General features: G+C 41.6%; 1 protein-coding gene across 1 annotated transcript in view; it reads right to left on the bottom strand.

Annotated features, from left to right (window-relative positions):
- The window catches only part of csmd2 (CUB and Sushi multiple domains 2), a 172,471-nt gene that overhangs the window by 24,041 nt on the left and 133,090 nt on the right, over positions 1-15,340 (bottom strand). Inside the window, exons 43-52 of the mRNA XM_086062042.1 lie at positions 14,642-14,830; positions 13,732-13,909; positions 12,907-13,052; positions 12,741-12,821; positions 11,490-11,603; positions 5,001-5,189; positions 4,099-4,245; positions 1,402-1,590; positions 298-483; positions 11-205 (exon numbers count right to left, since the gene is read on the bottom strand). Of these exons, the coding sequence (XP_085918168.1) occupies positions 11-205; positions 298-483; positions 1,402-1,590; positions 4,099-4,245; positions 5,001-5,189; positions 11,490-11,603; positions 12,741-12,821; positions 12,907-13,052; positions 13,732-13,909; positions 14,642-14,830 (1,614 nt within the window). The remainder of the gene's footprint in view (positions 1-10; positions 206-297; positions 484-1,401; positions 1,591-4,098; positions 4,246-5,000; positions 5,190-11,489; positions 11,604-12,740; positions 12,822-12,906; positions 13,053-13,731; positions 13,910-14,641; positions 14,831-15,340) is intronic.

The raw sequence follows: 15,340 nt of genomic DNA on the forward strand, positions 1-15,340 counted from the left end.
AAACACTTACTATCGCAGACAGGCCGTGGATCTGGGTAGTTCCAAGTGCTATTAGCTTGACACTGAATGACCCTCTGACCCCTGTAGTAATACCCCGGGTCACATATGAGCATCATGATAGAATCGTATTGGTTCTGGGTTCCATAGATTAATCTCCATCGCCCGTAAACCACTGCAGAGTGGCCGATATCAGGGCAGCTCACCGCTGTATGATCGAATATGACAGGAAATCATTGACAACATTCACAATTTAAAACGTTAGCACAGCAGCACTGCAAACTGTAGTGATATACTTACGGACGCATCTGGGAGGGGCCTCAATGGGACTCCACCTTCCGGATTCCTGACAGACCATTGTAGTGGTGACAGGCCCTGTGAGTCGGAATCCAGGGTTGCACCGATATGTAGCCCTGGCTCCTAAAGAGAAGTCCTGGCCCACAATGCTACCATTGACTGGAAGTACTGGCATTCCGCAGGACGTAACTGGTATGAAAGGAGGAAGTAGGAGATCAATTGTACAAGTTATAAATTATATTTTGATATTACATTTTTGTGCTCTTGTTTTTTTTTTTTTTTGTCAGACTTGATATTCTTGATTAAACAGATTTTAAGGATATTTGGAAACGTTAAAATCAGCGAGGTGATGCCAAAAATAATTGCCAATTCGCTACGTTCGCAAGCATTGACTGCTCAGTGAGATACCAGCTTTATCAGATTTCTTAAAAGGCCAATGCAGATATTTGTCAAAATACCAAATATCAGCACCGGTAATCGGCTTGGCCGATAATCGGTCTAGCCCTACGCTCCTCCCAAAATGTCCAAGTCCCTGCATTTTTGTTGAAATGTCTTATTGTTACGTTGCTATGTTCTGGTGTTTTTTTTTTTCCAGATCACACACTGTGTCCCCCCACGTGAGCATGGTTTGTAAATTGCCCCTTTTCCCCTCTTTTTACCCCTTGTTTCTCCCTTTCTCATCTAAGAAATGGTGGCAACGTCTGGTAACTCGTCAGACCACCCATTCCTGATGCCCCCTTTTTAGGTGCCATGTTTTGTTTTGTTTTATTTATGAGTTGAAAACGTAAAATACATTTTGTTGCTCTGTACTTGGAAAAAAATGTGATTTTCATTTCCATTTTAAATAAATGATATATGAATTTGAAATAATTTAAAGCAAATTACCATATAAGTAGAATTAGTTACAGGTAATTTTTGATTATCCTATTTTTTGCAGTGTCACTTTCAAAGCTCGCAAGGTACACCACATTTGCATACAACAATGACAGATATTTTGCAACAAAACCAGATTTAACTCGACAATCCAAAAAGCCATATGAGCACCAACATCTTTCCATCTTCCTGTGCAATTTCCAAATGGACTTTATCAGCGAGTTGGATCCCTACCTTGGCAGAGTGGCACTGGTGCATTCCACTGATAAATCCCCTGGGCGGCGCGGGTGCAGGTGGCGCTGCTCTGGCCAATGAGTTGGAAGCCTTGGTCACAGCTGAAACGCAGAGTGCTTCCCAGCTTGGTGCCTGTCAGGCTGTGCACTGTGCCGTTCACGGGGTTGTTGGGCGGGCTGCAGTAGGCCGCTACGAAGGATTTAAAAAAATGTAATACATCAAATCAAGCAAGGGCGCACATAATACTTTTTGATACAATTTGTATACTGATACGGATAAGCATATAATCCCAGTAACAATGTGAAATGATTCTAGTGGCTGCTGAGGGGGTGATGGATTAATGTGCTTTCCATCGCAAAGAGCCCAGGATTTATTTTGCATCTGTTATCTCTGGATGGTTGAGGTAAATGAGGATATAGACGGATGTGAAATTGGGAGAATTGATTTGGATTTTGGCAAGACGTGCAGAGACGGATTATAACAACGGACACAGAATAATTGAAGCACAGTTCTGTATCTGCTTTGGTTTGTTTGCCTTATTGGTGGCTGCAATAATCGTACGTCATTCTAAATGATACCAGCAACAGGTCAGAAAGAATAAGAGCCTCTCAGGAAATAATGCCTCACTTGGTGAAAGGGAAAAATAGCTCTTTCCATTATGGTTCATCACTATAACTGCAGACAAACACAATGTTTACCACAAGTGATATTAAAGACATAGACAGGCTAACTGCACGTTACAGAGGACAGCCTTCTCCCGTCACTCACCTTGAGTGGCATCTTGGGAACTTATTTTGATTCTTCACTTCAATTAGTGTCAATCTCATTTGCCTGCATTTCTGTTATCCTTACTCCTCCTCCTCTCTCTCCTTTTTGCCTCCGATAACACGCCTTGTCTCATTTCAATCAGCCCTGCAGCTCAAAGGAGTCGGATCAACACAGGCAGGTGAGAGGATAGGAATAGGTAATAGAGGCCACAAAAGGAGGCATGTGAAGCACAAAAAGAGATAAGAGGCGAGATAATAAGAGGCGCATTATGAGGCGCGGGTGGCACACAATGAAAGGTGGCATGTTAAGAACGGAAGGCCATGATGGGAAACTGCTCAAGGAGATGTTTGCCTGTTACTAATGCAATAACTGATGGATCACGAAAGAAAACAAGGCGTGGACGCCAAATCTGCTGGCGCCATCTGTTTTTCCCTCAACACCACGGTACTTTCATGTTGACCATTGCAAATTGCCAGCTTCTTGGCAATCAATCTATCCATCTGTCATGTAACCTGCTATGGCAAACTCAATCATCGGTGAGGAGAAATTGAAAGACGAAGCAAAGGGAGGAAAAAAAACTGGTGGAATGACAGCACCGACACCCGGTCGGGGGAGTCAGAGAGCTCACCAAGCACTGGAAAAATGATTAGTCAATCTGGCAGAGTAGTGTTGATAAAGAGCTGGGGGAGTATTTTAAATATTTAAATAGTCATTATTCATTACCAGTTATTTAGGTGTCATCTGGTACAAGAAGAACTGACTCCCAGGCATGTGCTGCAGATGTTCTCCACCCCCGTTACGTTGCCATGGAGATATCCTGTATTATATCTCCAACTGCTGTGACGTAGTTTGATTAATTGAATTGGAGGTACTGAAACCCACCAGTTTCTTATGCAGATTCACCGAACCCTTCTGGATTGAAAATTACATTTTTCTTTTCTTTTTTTCTTTTCAAATTCAAGCTCTAGGTAAAGGGTTAACTGGTGAACAAAATAAACAGGAAGAGTAGCCATCTCAACTCTACATTTATAGAGCACTTTAAAACAACATTTTGTTAAAATGGAACCCAGGGAAAGCAGATACAGATGTGTGCCTTGCTCGCCGCTAAAACCCATGAGGCTGACTCACTGAACCCCTGGGGTTCGATCGAACCAGGTTAAGAACCACTGTAACAAATCAAAATTAGGGATGCTCATGCACGACAATATCGGTGGACAATAATTATCAGCAATTTTTGACCAATTTGACGTCATACAGATAAACCAGATAACAAAGAAGTCCGCCGATAATAATCGACTTGCCACGTTTGTTGTGGTTGTGGCTCAAGTTGTGCCCAACCAGGTCAACCCCTCCCGGATATTTGTGTCGCATATTTGTGATGTCATAATGCACGCGACCTCGTGTTCACAGAAGATGCATCATGGCGACATAACTAGTCGCTAGTGTGGGATTTTTTGTTGCATTTTTAAAACGTGACTGTTTTGTTTCGGCATACTCAAAATGAGTGACTGGTTGTCTTTGAAGCAGATATATCAATACAATTCAGATTTGTGGTGCTTTACACAATGTTTCAATGTATTTGTACATGTTACACTTATAGTAGGACTCAAATGTATTTTGTATCCAAGTTAATTTTGCAAACAATTATCGGTCTAATCAGTTATCAACGGGACTTTTTAAATTATTGGTTTATCGTATCGGTTGAAAATATGACTTCTCGTCCCCCAATGCCGTGAGAACCACAGGGATACAAGTTTGCTTTATTAAAAAATTATTTTTCTTTTTTTTTTTTTTCTTCTTAAAGAGCTCAGTATTGTTCATTCGGAAATGTCATCATCATTGCTCTTTATTTATTTATTATTATTATTTTTTATTTTTTATTTTTTATTAAAAATATGTCTGATTCACTTTCCTTAGGGCTCTTCTTACCTGAGTAGCGTATCCGGAAACCTTTGTGGCTGGTGGTGTGGTCAAAAGACCAGTGCAGGTAGACTTTGTTACTGGAGCTGGTGATGCTGAGCGGGCTGGAATAATTACCACTGAGGGTGATCAGAAGAGGACTCTGTCTTGAAGGACCTGAATTAAGAGACAAACTCTTGTCAAAACATAGCTTAAAGCTACTGAACGCATAAATCAGAATTTTGAATCGCTACTGCCCCCTGTGGTTGAAACTGCATTTAAAGAATTAGAACCATTTTAGACAGAATAGACCTTCCTCTTCATCCAGCATAAAAAATACTTCCATCTTTCTGGCATCCAGTAAAAAGTTGACTGAGAATATGCGGTCTTCTGGTTGTTACTATTAGTATAATATTGCGAGGATTAAAGTGAAAATGAGTGAGTTAAAGTTACTTGGAATTACACGTTGTACCCTATTCGACTACATTTCCATTAGAACAGGCTCCACAATTTGCCGAGTTATTTCTGTGAGGGAGTCTGCTTTTAGTGTCACTTAAAATAAAATAAAAATTTACTCTGCACCTAATTGAAGAGGCGAAAAACTGAAAGTACATTCAGTAATTGGTTTGGCAGCCCCAAGGTTAGCGAGTGTCTGCGCATTATACTTTGCAAAATTTTTTTTTTTTTTAAATGTTGAAAAAAAATGCACTAATCAGCAAGTCTTGCGTATACGACCACCATTTACTGCGAGAAGCCTGCCAGGCTTGCTGACTGCCCCTGTAATTACATGCAAATGCGCAAAGCAGATGAGGAGGAAAGACCATTTGTGGTTCTTTGGTTCATTTTAAGCATTAATTGTGCATGTCGCTAATTGCTTTTGGTAAACATTGAACATACATATGTTGATTGAAAAAGAAAACACATTATCTCACCATCAAAGATTTCCAGTTCATCAAATTGACGGCTGGTCTGGAAATGCTCGATCGTAAACGTGATATTGTATCCGGGCTCCACTTTGACGACCCAGGAGCACGACTCAAAATGAGGGAAGCCGGTGCCTGGTGACTGGCTCATGATGACGCCTGTGGATGCTGTCAATAACTCATTCATGGGACATGTCACTGAGGAGTCAAAAGAGGAGAAGAAAATATGAATTAGCAGCAGACTAACCTATTGCTAATTTAGTGACCATTGATAATGTGAATTGATGTTGTTTAGTCACAGAATTGATCCTGAAGTATTAAAACCGGGCGGGCCATACTATCTTTGGAGGGCAAATTGGTGTTGCTTCAAGTGCTATTGTAATTCGATAATTATTACAAACACTAAACTGTCAGCTAGGTCAGTTCCCAATTCCTAATTATCCTCTCTTATGAATGGATAGCCTTGAGCAAAAATCTGATTTCTTTGCCCACCTTCAATGTATTACAGATGCCAACTCAGACCTGCCTGGAAGCCATATTTGTTCATTGTCAAAGTCAGTGATTCCTAACCAACAGCACACATTTTAAGTTCCCAAATTTTTATGTCAAACCACCAAACAAAAATGTCAATTGTGGGTTACACTTTCTGCCTCCTAATAGAACAAATCACTTATCTGTTCTGTGTGTCTCTTTCGGACACTAGCATAGACATTATTATTAATAAATGCCATTTTTTTTTAATCAATGAAGTGAAATTTAATAAATTCCTGCAGTACACCTTAAAATCTGAGGTCACACATTCTGGCAGCTGAATACTTGACAGCTGAAATCCTTTTCCGTGACATTGTCAGAACTTAGGTTGTTAACTCAATTTTGTAACCACTGTTAAAAATTGGAACCCTGCGTGGAAACCAAACCCTTCTTTGAAACCCTTCTCCTAAAAGCTGAGGCCACACATTCTGACAGCTGCAAATTTTTCAAATCAATTTTGTAACAACTGCAAAAAATTGTAACTCTGGTTGAGGGTAAAAACCCTTCTTTGAAACAATGACTGGTTAGGAATCAGAGGTATTTTCATGGCTCAGTGGGTTGCACCCCTGACTTCGGACATGGAGGGTGGTGATCAAATCCTGCTCAGGGACATTCTCGGACCTGACGTTTTTAACTCAATTTTGTAACCACTGCTAAATATCAGGACCTGGTATGGAAGCCAAACACTCCTTTGAAAACCTATTTGAACCTTTTCTCTTTTAAAACGAGGTCACACATTCTGACAGCTGAATTTTTAACTCAATTTTGTAACAACTGTTAAAAATCGGTACCATGCGTGGAAAACCTACTTTGAAACCCTGACTGCTTTAAAAGCCGCAGGGACACATTTTGACAGCTGAAATTCTCAATTTAGTAACAACTGTTAAAATTGGTGACCCTACTTTCACTGGTCTAAATTGGGCCATGTCACATCAATTTGCTCATGTGCATGTGGACCTGCCACTTCTTGTGTTTGCATTGTGGTGGTGGTGGGGGGAGGGGGGTGGATGGCCGGCTGCGTCTGTTACAATGTGTGCTTACAAATTATTAAAAATGTTGGCTGTTATCATTCTTGGCGTGCAAACTAAGTGGGATTTATTGCATGAGGAAATCTTACAATGTCAAGTGTGTCGTTCACTGAATTGCAAATTACTTCTAGTGTAATGGCGGTTTACGTTGCATACTCAATAGCTGAAAATCTCAAACCAGAGAAAGACACGGAGATTATCATAAATTATGCAAATTGTTAATATATGTATGTTCGAAGCGTGCACCCAGCGATATGTATAAAACATGATGGAAAACCATGTGTACAAAATACAGATGCATTTCCTTCACATCCTCTGTGTTTGTCTGCCCGTCTCAAAAGCTCCCAGGGGAGAGGAAAATGTGGAAAGGTCTTTGGAGCAAATTTACTGACTTGAAGGTTCAACCTGCAAGCCTATTAGGATCTCCCAATCCAATCCAAGTGAGGACATCAGTTTTTTTTTTATACTTGCATGTCACACTGAAGAGTAGCATGGAAGCAGTTGGCAAAAACGGGCATGAGGGGACAAATCCCAAAATTAAAACGTATTTCTAATAAGGCAAGCGGTCGAGTCAACAGGGATTTCAACGTGCACGACAAACCGTAGCAGCACATGGTCTGCGCAAAATTCATTGGTTTTCCTCTCATGGCGGTGACTATTGCTAAAATTAAAGGATTCCCCTGTCTGCTCACTTCTGCAAGCAAGCAAACACTGCAGTTTGTTTATTTATAGCTTCGCCATACAAATGCATAATGAGCTCATGCGTCCAGAAATCACGGATATATGAAGCTTTTTACCGCTGCAGCACTCTTGTCGCTTTTCTGGAATTTTATTATCATATGCACAAAGGTGATAAGGAGCTGATTGAAGGGAATGAGCCACTACACACATATTAGCATGAATCAGGACCTAACAACTGCGTGGAGTCAGGGATGACAATGATGGCCTGAATAAGGTGCAGCTGTAATCCTTTCTCTAGGACTTAAAGAAAGGGGGCATAGCTGAAAAATAATAATCTATGGAATGAAAAGGAGCCAGATAGGAAGGTAGGGCGTAATGGAAGAAAGCTAACTATAGTTGGAAAATGAATGTGAAAGAAACACTTGCTGCAAGTGTATCTGTCCAATAAACACATCTGTTGGTTTGACATTTTGATCATCACAGACATTTTAGAGGCGGGAGTAAGTCGCATATGTAAGTAAATATCAAGTCATAACCTTCAAGTCTCAAAAAGTTTCAAGTTACTGTGGCAAAAAAAAAATCAAGCAAATCAAGTCCTAATCCACCAAAAGTCAAGCAAGTCGAGTCATTGAGTGCTTGCCACATCAACAATGGCAGACCCACTTTCATGACCTTATGCTGCATTCATTTGGAAAGTCGGATATATCCCACTTGGATTTTCACAGTTCCAACCTCAAAGCATTCGAGGTTAATGTAAACAACAAAGATAAATTGTATGTTGTTCTGGTTAACACAGTAATTCCAAATCACGTTGTGTTACGAGAACTACGGAGTACTCGGGGTCGCCATTGTCAAGTTGAGTGACATCAGATTTAAACCGGTCGGTGAAGTTGGGGTCCTTTTTCTCCCCCGACTTCGCAACTCTGATTTCCGAGTTCAAAGGGGCGTTCCCGTGCATATTTCCTGGTACGAAGTCGGTAAAGTCGGACTTCCCACCTTGCTCCAATGCAGCATTAAAGAATGATAATAATGGTATTGTTTTAAGTTTACACTCTGCATGGTGTCTAATCTATCACTTTATTGTCTTCTACCGACATCAAGTTCAGCGAATATTTCATGAATTATTGGTGAGCTAAACTGTCACGCAAAACTAGCTTGTTTAGTTTCAGAGTTCACACAGCTACTTTAGCTACCTACATCTGACTGATGAAAGTGAACGTCATAGATGTGTCTCTTATCTTCAAAATTCAAACCTAGGATGTTTCCGTTTGTCTAGTATGATCAAAATCCATGTTTCCATCGTTGGTGACACTTGCTCAACCAGTTAGCCTCCGCCTTTGTCAGGTGGCCAATGTTACCAGATTGGTGGCACACACGACACAAAAAATAATATTTTCTCTTTCAAAAACAAAAGGCACGTTATATCAAACATATTTTCAAATATAAACAGAATGACTTGTCAAGTCATGTAGTTCAAGTCAAAGTCAAGTCGAGTCTTTCGTACGAGTAAGTTTAAGTCACAAGTTTTAAAATTAGCGACTACTACTACAACTCGAGTCTATTTCATCTGGCTCAAGTCTCCCGCCTCTGTTGATTACTGACTTCACTCACTCTGAGCTGATGCCACTGTTTGTTTGTGCAAGATGCTCACTCAAAGTCCCTGTAAGTCCAACACTATCCTGTGCCACCAAACACAGGCCACATTAAATAATGTACAAAGTGGTTGCTAAAATGGCATCAAAAGTGGGAGATGGAAGAAGCCACTCATGCCTGGCAATGGTTCTTTGAACTGAATACGAAGCAGAGGAATAAATTTGTCTACTGATTGTAGTATTTAAAGGGAGATCAAGCAGGACAAGAGCACGCTGATAGACGTCAAAATGCTGTGATTTAAACAGCCGCCTAAGAAGGTTGAGTGCGCAGGAGATTAACAGGTGCGTTACGCAAGAAGAGTCACAAAGTGTGATGCTGGTGAGTTGGCAGAAACTGTGTGTGTGGGGGGGCGGACTCAGAGGCAATACAGAGGATGAGAGACGATACTGAGGAGCAAACAGCACTGCAGGACAGGATGGAAGCTCTGGCCCTGCTCTTGAGGAGATCACCGCAGTCGCCGTATCTACACGCAAGGAGGGCACTGTGGTGAGCATAGATGTGTGTTCACGTGCAGGGGCAATTTGATGTGCGTGGAGGGTTGTGCTCATGAGAGCCAGAAGCGATGATTTGATAGGTGCAGCTGCAGCCGGCATGTCCCGTGCATTTCAATGAGCTGTGCATTCCAACCTCAGTCTCTCCTTGTCCTCTCCTTGCTCGCTTTGGCTCTAAACTCCTGTCCTGTTCTCAATCATTCTTCGGCTCGGAAAAGCCACACTTCCCTCCTCATCCTGCTGCCACACTTCCCTCCTCATCCTGCTGCCAAACTTCTTATTTTGCACATTTCCAGGTCGTGGGCTGCCTGAAAAAACACCCACTAGCTATCTCTGGCTAGGAAGGCACTATGTACATGAAACTCGCCTTGCCTACTCATTCTAGTACAGCCAGCCATCCATCCATCCATCACCTACCGCTTATCTGGGGTCGGGTCACTGGAGCAGCAGCTTTAGCAGGGAAGCCCAGACTTCCCTCTCCCCAGCCGCTTCAACTAGCTCCTCCGGCGGGATCCCAAGGCGCTCCCAGGCCAGCCAAGAGACATAGTCTCTCAAGCGTGTCCTGGGTCCTCCCCGGGGCCTCTCGCCAGTGGGACATGCCCGGAACACCTCTCTGGTTCCTGTCAATGCGGAGGAGCAGTGGCTCGACTCTGAGTCCCTCCCGGATGAAAGAGTTTCTCACCCTATCTCTAAGGGAGAGCCCGGACACCCTGCGGAGGAAACTCATTTCGGCCGCTTGTATCCGGGATCTTATTCTTTCACAGTCACAGCCCAGAGCTTGTGACCATAGGTGAGGGTAGGAACATAGATTGACCGGTAAATCGAGAGCTTCACCTTTCGACTCAGCTCCTTCTTCACCACAACGGACCGATGCAGAGTTTGCATCACTGCAGATGCTGCACCGATCCGCCTGTCATTCTAGTACAATCATTGTATATTGAAAAGCATAAAGTCCTGGGACCATAAAAAAAAATAGATGGCAGGGTAGGAGGGTTGTTGGGGGTTCCAGTCAATGGGTTGTCTGAAAAAGAAGCCCCTACCTAACTCTGGCTAAGTAAGCACTATGTACATGGATCTTACCCTGCCTACTCATACTAGTACTATCATTGCACATTGAAAAGCATGAAGTCCAGGGACAAACACAACAGAAGTCATTTTGGGAGGGGCACCCACTAGCTAACTCTGACTAGGAAAGCACCATGTGCATCAAACTCGCCCTGCCTACTCATTCTAGTACAACTATTGTGCATTGAAAAGCATGAAGTCCTGGGACAAACAACCACATTTATGGGGGGAGGTTGGGGGTGTGTTTCCAGGCAGGGGATTGCTTGTAAAAGAACCCCCTACCTATTCACTAGAAAATCTGCCGTGTGAGAAACAAAATGACAATGTGGCAATGTAGAAAGCAGCAAGAGTATGTAAAAATATGTATTTGTAATATTTTATAGCAGAGTGAAAATGAGAGACCTTTCTGTGCACCAGTTTCTTCTTACCCTGAGGAAACGTGTTGAGCACAACATTCGGCATGATAAGGGTGCAGCGTGTTGGTAACAGTGCAACTATGAGGTCCTTTGGGAAGATAATTCTCCGCCGCACGAAGAAAGCGACACGGCAGCCATTCTCAGTCTCGCGGGAACCGAGAATCATCCGCGGAGATGAAAGGTTCCACCAAAATTATATGAAGCTTTGGCACTATGACTGCAGGCTTATGCTAAAAATCCACGGGAGTCGTAAATTTGCCCCAGCTGGAAGTGCATGAATTGATTTGAGAAAAAATATATGAGAACAACCACACGGTGATATGATAATCAGATCAGTTAATAAAATTGCGGTTGGGTGTTATTTTGTAAATTATGTGACTGCCTCTGCTTGTCAACATTTTAGTTGCACTAAAGTTGTTCTCAATAAATACAATTGAAAGTTTTATTTGCAGTTTATATTGCAAAATTAGGATTCCTCTAAACTCAGATTGCAGTAGGTGAATAAAGTAAATATGATGTTCCTAAAAGAGAGCCAAAAATGTCAATTTATGAACCAGCATCTTTTAGCATATCTCAACAAAGGCAATGAAATCAGCATGCTACAAACTAAAATGCTGTATCTGACTCACTCACCATCACATGACGGCGGAGGCCCCTCAAACTCTAAGTGTGCCCCTAAGCGACAAGTGAGGATGTCGTTGCCACTTAGTTGGTAGCCTGGGATACACCTGTAGCGCACAATGTCACCTGGACAGAAAGAGGTGGAGGATTACTTTAAATGTGAGCCACACAGAAAGTGATGGAACATGAGGGGATGCTTTTAAGTGTCTTTGTAAAGTATTTCTCGTACTATAAGTGCTTCGGACTATATGTCACATTTTTTGGGGACAATTTCTTTACAAAAACTGAGACCAAGAACACTAGAGGTCGGACTGGCACCCAAAATCACTTTTTCCTAATCATATTGATGGCAGCAAATGCGTTCCTGTTGAATTAGAAATATTAACCTATAAGTACGGAATTTTTTTTCTTTTTAGTTTAAAATGGCCTACCTTAACTAGAATCCTGAATCGCATTATGGCCAAATAGAATCCTGGCTGTACTGTAAATTGTACATTATTGTAGCAGATGCTGCATGCTAAAGAAGATATTATTTGCTAACTGCCAAACAAAAGTAGAAGAAATGGAAGAAGCAGAAGAAAAAGAAAAAAAGTAGTAGTAGTAGTTAAGGGGGTAACGATATCCAAACATCACAATACAATATTATCACGATATGAAGGTCACGATACGATAATTATCACAATATTGTGGGGAGGTTAGCGATGCAAAAAAAGGTCACAATATTGTAAAAAAATTTGCTCATACAAAAAAAAACTATCTCTAATAACACTTAATATTGAGGCACTTACTTCCTAATGTACACACACATTGAGCTCCTCCACATATTGACTCGATTCACAAGCATATTACGTTCCCCTTCATCTGACCATTAGCGTAAATTTAAACGTAGAAAGGCCAAAAACTTGCCTTGTGAATATTAAACGGCACTAAAAAACTAGCCTCTAGAGGGTCCTAGAACAACAGAAATGGAAATCAACCTATGGTAGAGCACCAAAAGGGGCAATAACTAACCAGGATTCTACCTTTAGCTAAGGTAAGCCAAATTAAACTAAAAAAAAAAAAACTTACGAAAGATTTCAAATCTCGTTCGCTGCCATCAATACAATTAGGAAAGTTTGATTGTGGGTGTAAATCTGAGCTCTAATTTCAATACATACAAGTGGCACTTGAGTATTACCAGCCAAACTATGAAGAAAAATATGACTTCTAGTCCGAAAATATGGTTCAAGTAATCAATATCATATACACATTTTGAACTGTTACCTATTTTAAACTCTTTGCTTGCCATCAGGATTTCTGCATTGGGAATGATGGTCGGAGGCAGACAGAACTGCAGCCTGTAAGCTTTATTGATGAGAAGAAAAATAAATGATTTGAACAAAACGTCATGATACAGGATGTACTGGGAGTTGCACAAAGAGGGACCTACCTTGATAGTTGATGTGAAACAATCCGCCTTTCTCCGTGTTACTCCGAAAACGGATCAGGACCTGATTCGATGTGCTCCTAGGGGGGTCGTTGGGCTCTCCATCAGTGAACACACCGAGTTTCCTTGCCGTTTCTTGTGGGCCATCCCTAAAGACAACAAAGCTTTATCAGAGAGTGTGAAATATTACAACGCACAACAGGAAAGTAAACAGTACATCTGAGCACAGAATGACTGATCTGGATTGGACTGTGGATACTAACTAGCATCCGATGGGAATGCCTTTGGAAGCCGTGGCCCAATCGGAGCCGTCCCTTGACGCAGGAACGGCCGATTAAGCCAGCTCCCGGAATTATACCACAACCATTCAGCTTAAAAACCATCTGTCTTTGGCTGTCAGAGTGGGCATGGGAGATTACAAGCAGCTCTGGAAATGGCTGACTAGGGACTGCTGCCTGACTGCACTCAGGCCAAGTTACCATTACGGGGACCATTTCCTTGGCTCAGTAGTTCAGTGGCGAGATACACAGAGGTGGCAAGTTGAAACTGGGGAACATGAGTGTCCACATCTTGGCTCGATGGGAGTTTACTGAGAAACATCAATCCATTTATAAAATGTTGAATATTTTTGGGTTAATTTCTACTCATTTTTGCCAGACAAATTTGAAACAAAAAAAAATTCTGATAATGTCACAGGTAACAAAATAACAATTTGCCCATCAACAAAACAAACTAAATTCAAAAACAGATAAAACAAACCAAAACATACACACCAATTGCCTTTCTTTTAATCAAATGTTCAAAATAGTCACAGAGGTTATTCCGTACCAAACTGTTATAAAGTCATGTGGCCCGTGAACATGAAGTAGGGTGAAGTTGAGCTTGATTCCAAAGCCAGGAGCCACAGTGATCAACCAGGAGCAATCTGCTGAGTTGAGGTATTCTTCTGGGTAGCGTGGAGAGAAGATGGTCCCGTTGTCCGATGTGATGTTTCCACCGCAAGGAACTGAGATAAAAAAATTAAAAAAGGGTACCATAATTCCAATGAGGTATGTAACAAACCATGTTTCAGTTAAAGATGTGTAAGAATGGTCTGCTAGTGGTGAAATTGAGACTGGCCATCAGCTAACTGAAGATGTAAGGTTATAATGTTAACAACTGATCGAGAATAGTGATTCACCATTCAAATACTTCAGAGCAACAGACAGACGTAAAACCGAACATACCATTCCCCTCCTGAAACGCAAACCTCATAATCAACAGTGCTACAACCACGAATGAGGAGTTCTCGCCGTAATCGCAGTCGTTTAGACGTCTCAAGCAGCCGAGACAAGCAGCTCAGATAAACGAAAACACCATCGGACGCCTTTGTGTATACAATAATTCCCAGCGCTAAAATTGCTTTTTTCATCTGTTTCTCAGAGGAGCTGAGGGTAGCGCGTCTCTGTGTGTTCATATTATTCAGCTACCTGATGTGTAACAGCAGAGACCCCTCAGCTAGTGTCCCATCTGTCAGATGAGTTATCGATCAGACTGATTAAAAGCTGAACACTTGATAGAATTGCTCTCTACCAGAGCTTGTAATCAACCTGCTTATAAGTAACAGACAGAAAGTGTGTTAACCTGAAACAGAACTTGAAAACACCATTGCAACTGATGAAAACTCAGAATATGATGGTTGATTCATTATTCTTGGATTTGACTAGACAAACTGAAAGTTGCCATTTTTGGAACCTACCTTCACAGCGAGGTAAAGGGTTATCCCAGGTACGGGTTGTGCCGTGTTCGCAGGTAAGGATGGAATGTCCCACCAGCTGGTATCCAGGCAGACACTCAAAGGAAATGGATTGGCCCACATTGTAGCCAGCGCCCACTACCACCCCATAGCGGAAAGGCTCTGGATCAAGGCACTCCTGTAGTTCATAAGCTGTAGGCAAGGCAAGCAGATGATGGAACCATGAAGGATGTGACGAGAATAAAATAAAATGAAAAAAAAAAGAATATATATATATATATATATTAGGGTTGCAACAAAACCGGTGTGAACTGTAAATTTGTACAAGTTGTCTTTTGTGGAAAGATGCAGTTAGTCAGGGTTTTCCCCTGTCAAAGTCCTTCTGGCAAAAGGCGTGTATTGGTCTTGAGCCATTAGAAATAGTGTTTGTAAACAGCTCCCGTTTTCCCCTTTGGATACAAATGTGGAGCAGGGGTTGCCGCTAAAAGAGCCAGGATGTAAATATGATGGAAGAAATAGATTTCTATGGATCACAGATTCCTTATCGTATGCGATAACTCATGCAAATACTGAAAGCAGGGGTATTTGCAAATATAATGGTTGATTTATATGGTAATTTACATATAATTATGTAAATATGTATTGCTATTTTTCTATTCACCAATGTTTGTGGAACCAAACAAAAAATATGTGTGGTGTCGG

The sequence above is a fragment of the Leptonotus elevatus genome, chromosome 19 (assembly GCF_054856555.1).
Source record: "Leptonotus elevatus isolate MCC_2025b chromosome 19, RoL_Lele_1.0, whole genome shotgun sequence".
In the NCBI taxonomy this organism is placed as follows: Eukaryota; Metazoa; Chordata; class Actinopteri; order Syngnathiformes; family Syngnathidae; genus Leptonotus; species Leptonotus elevatus.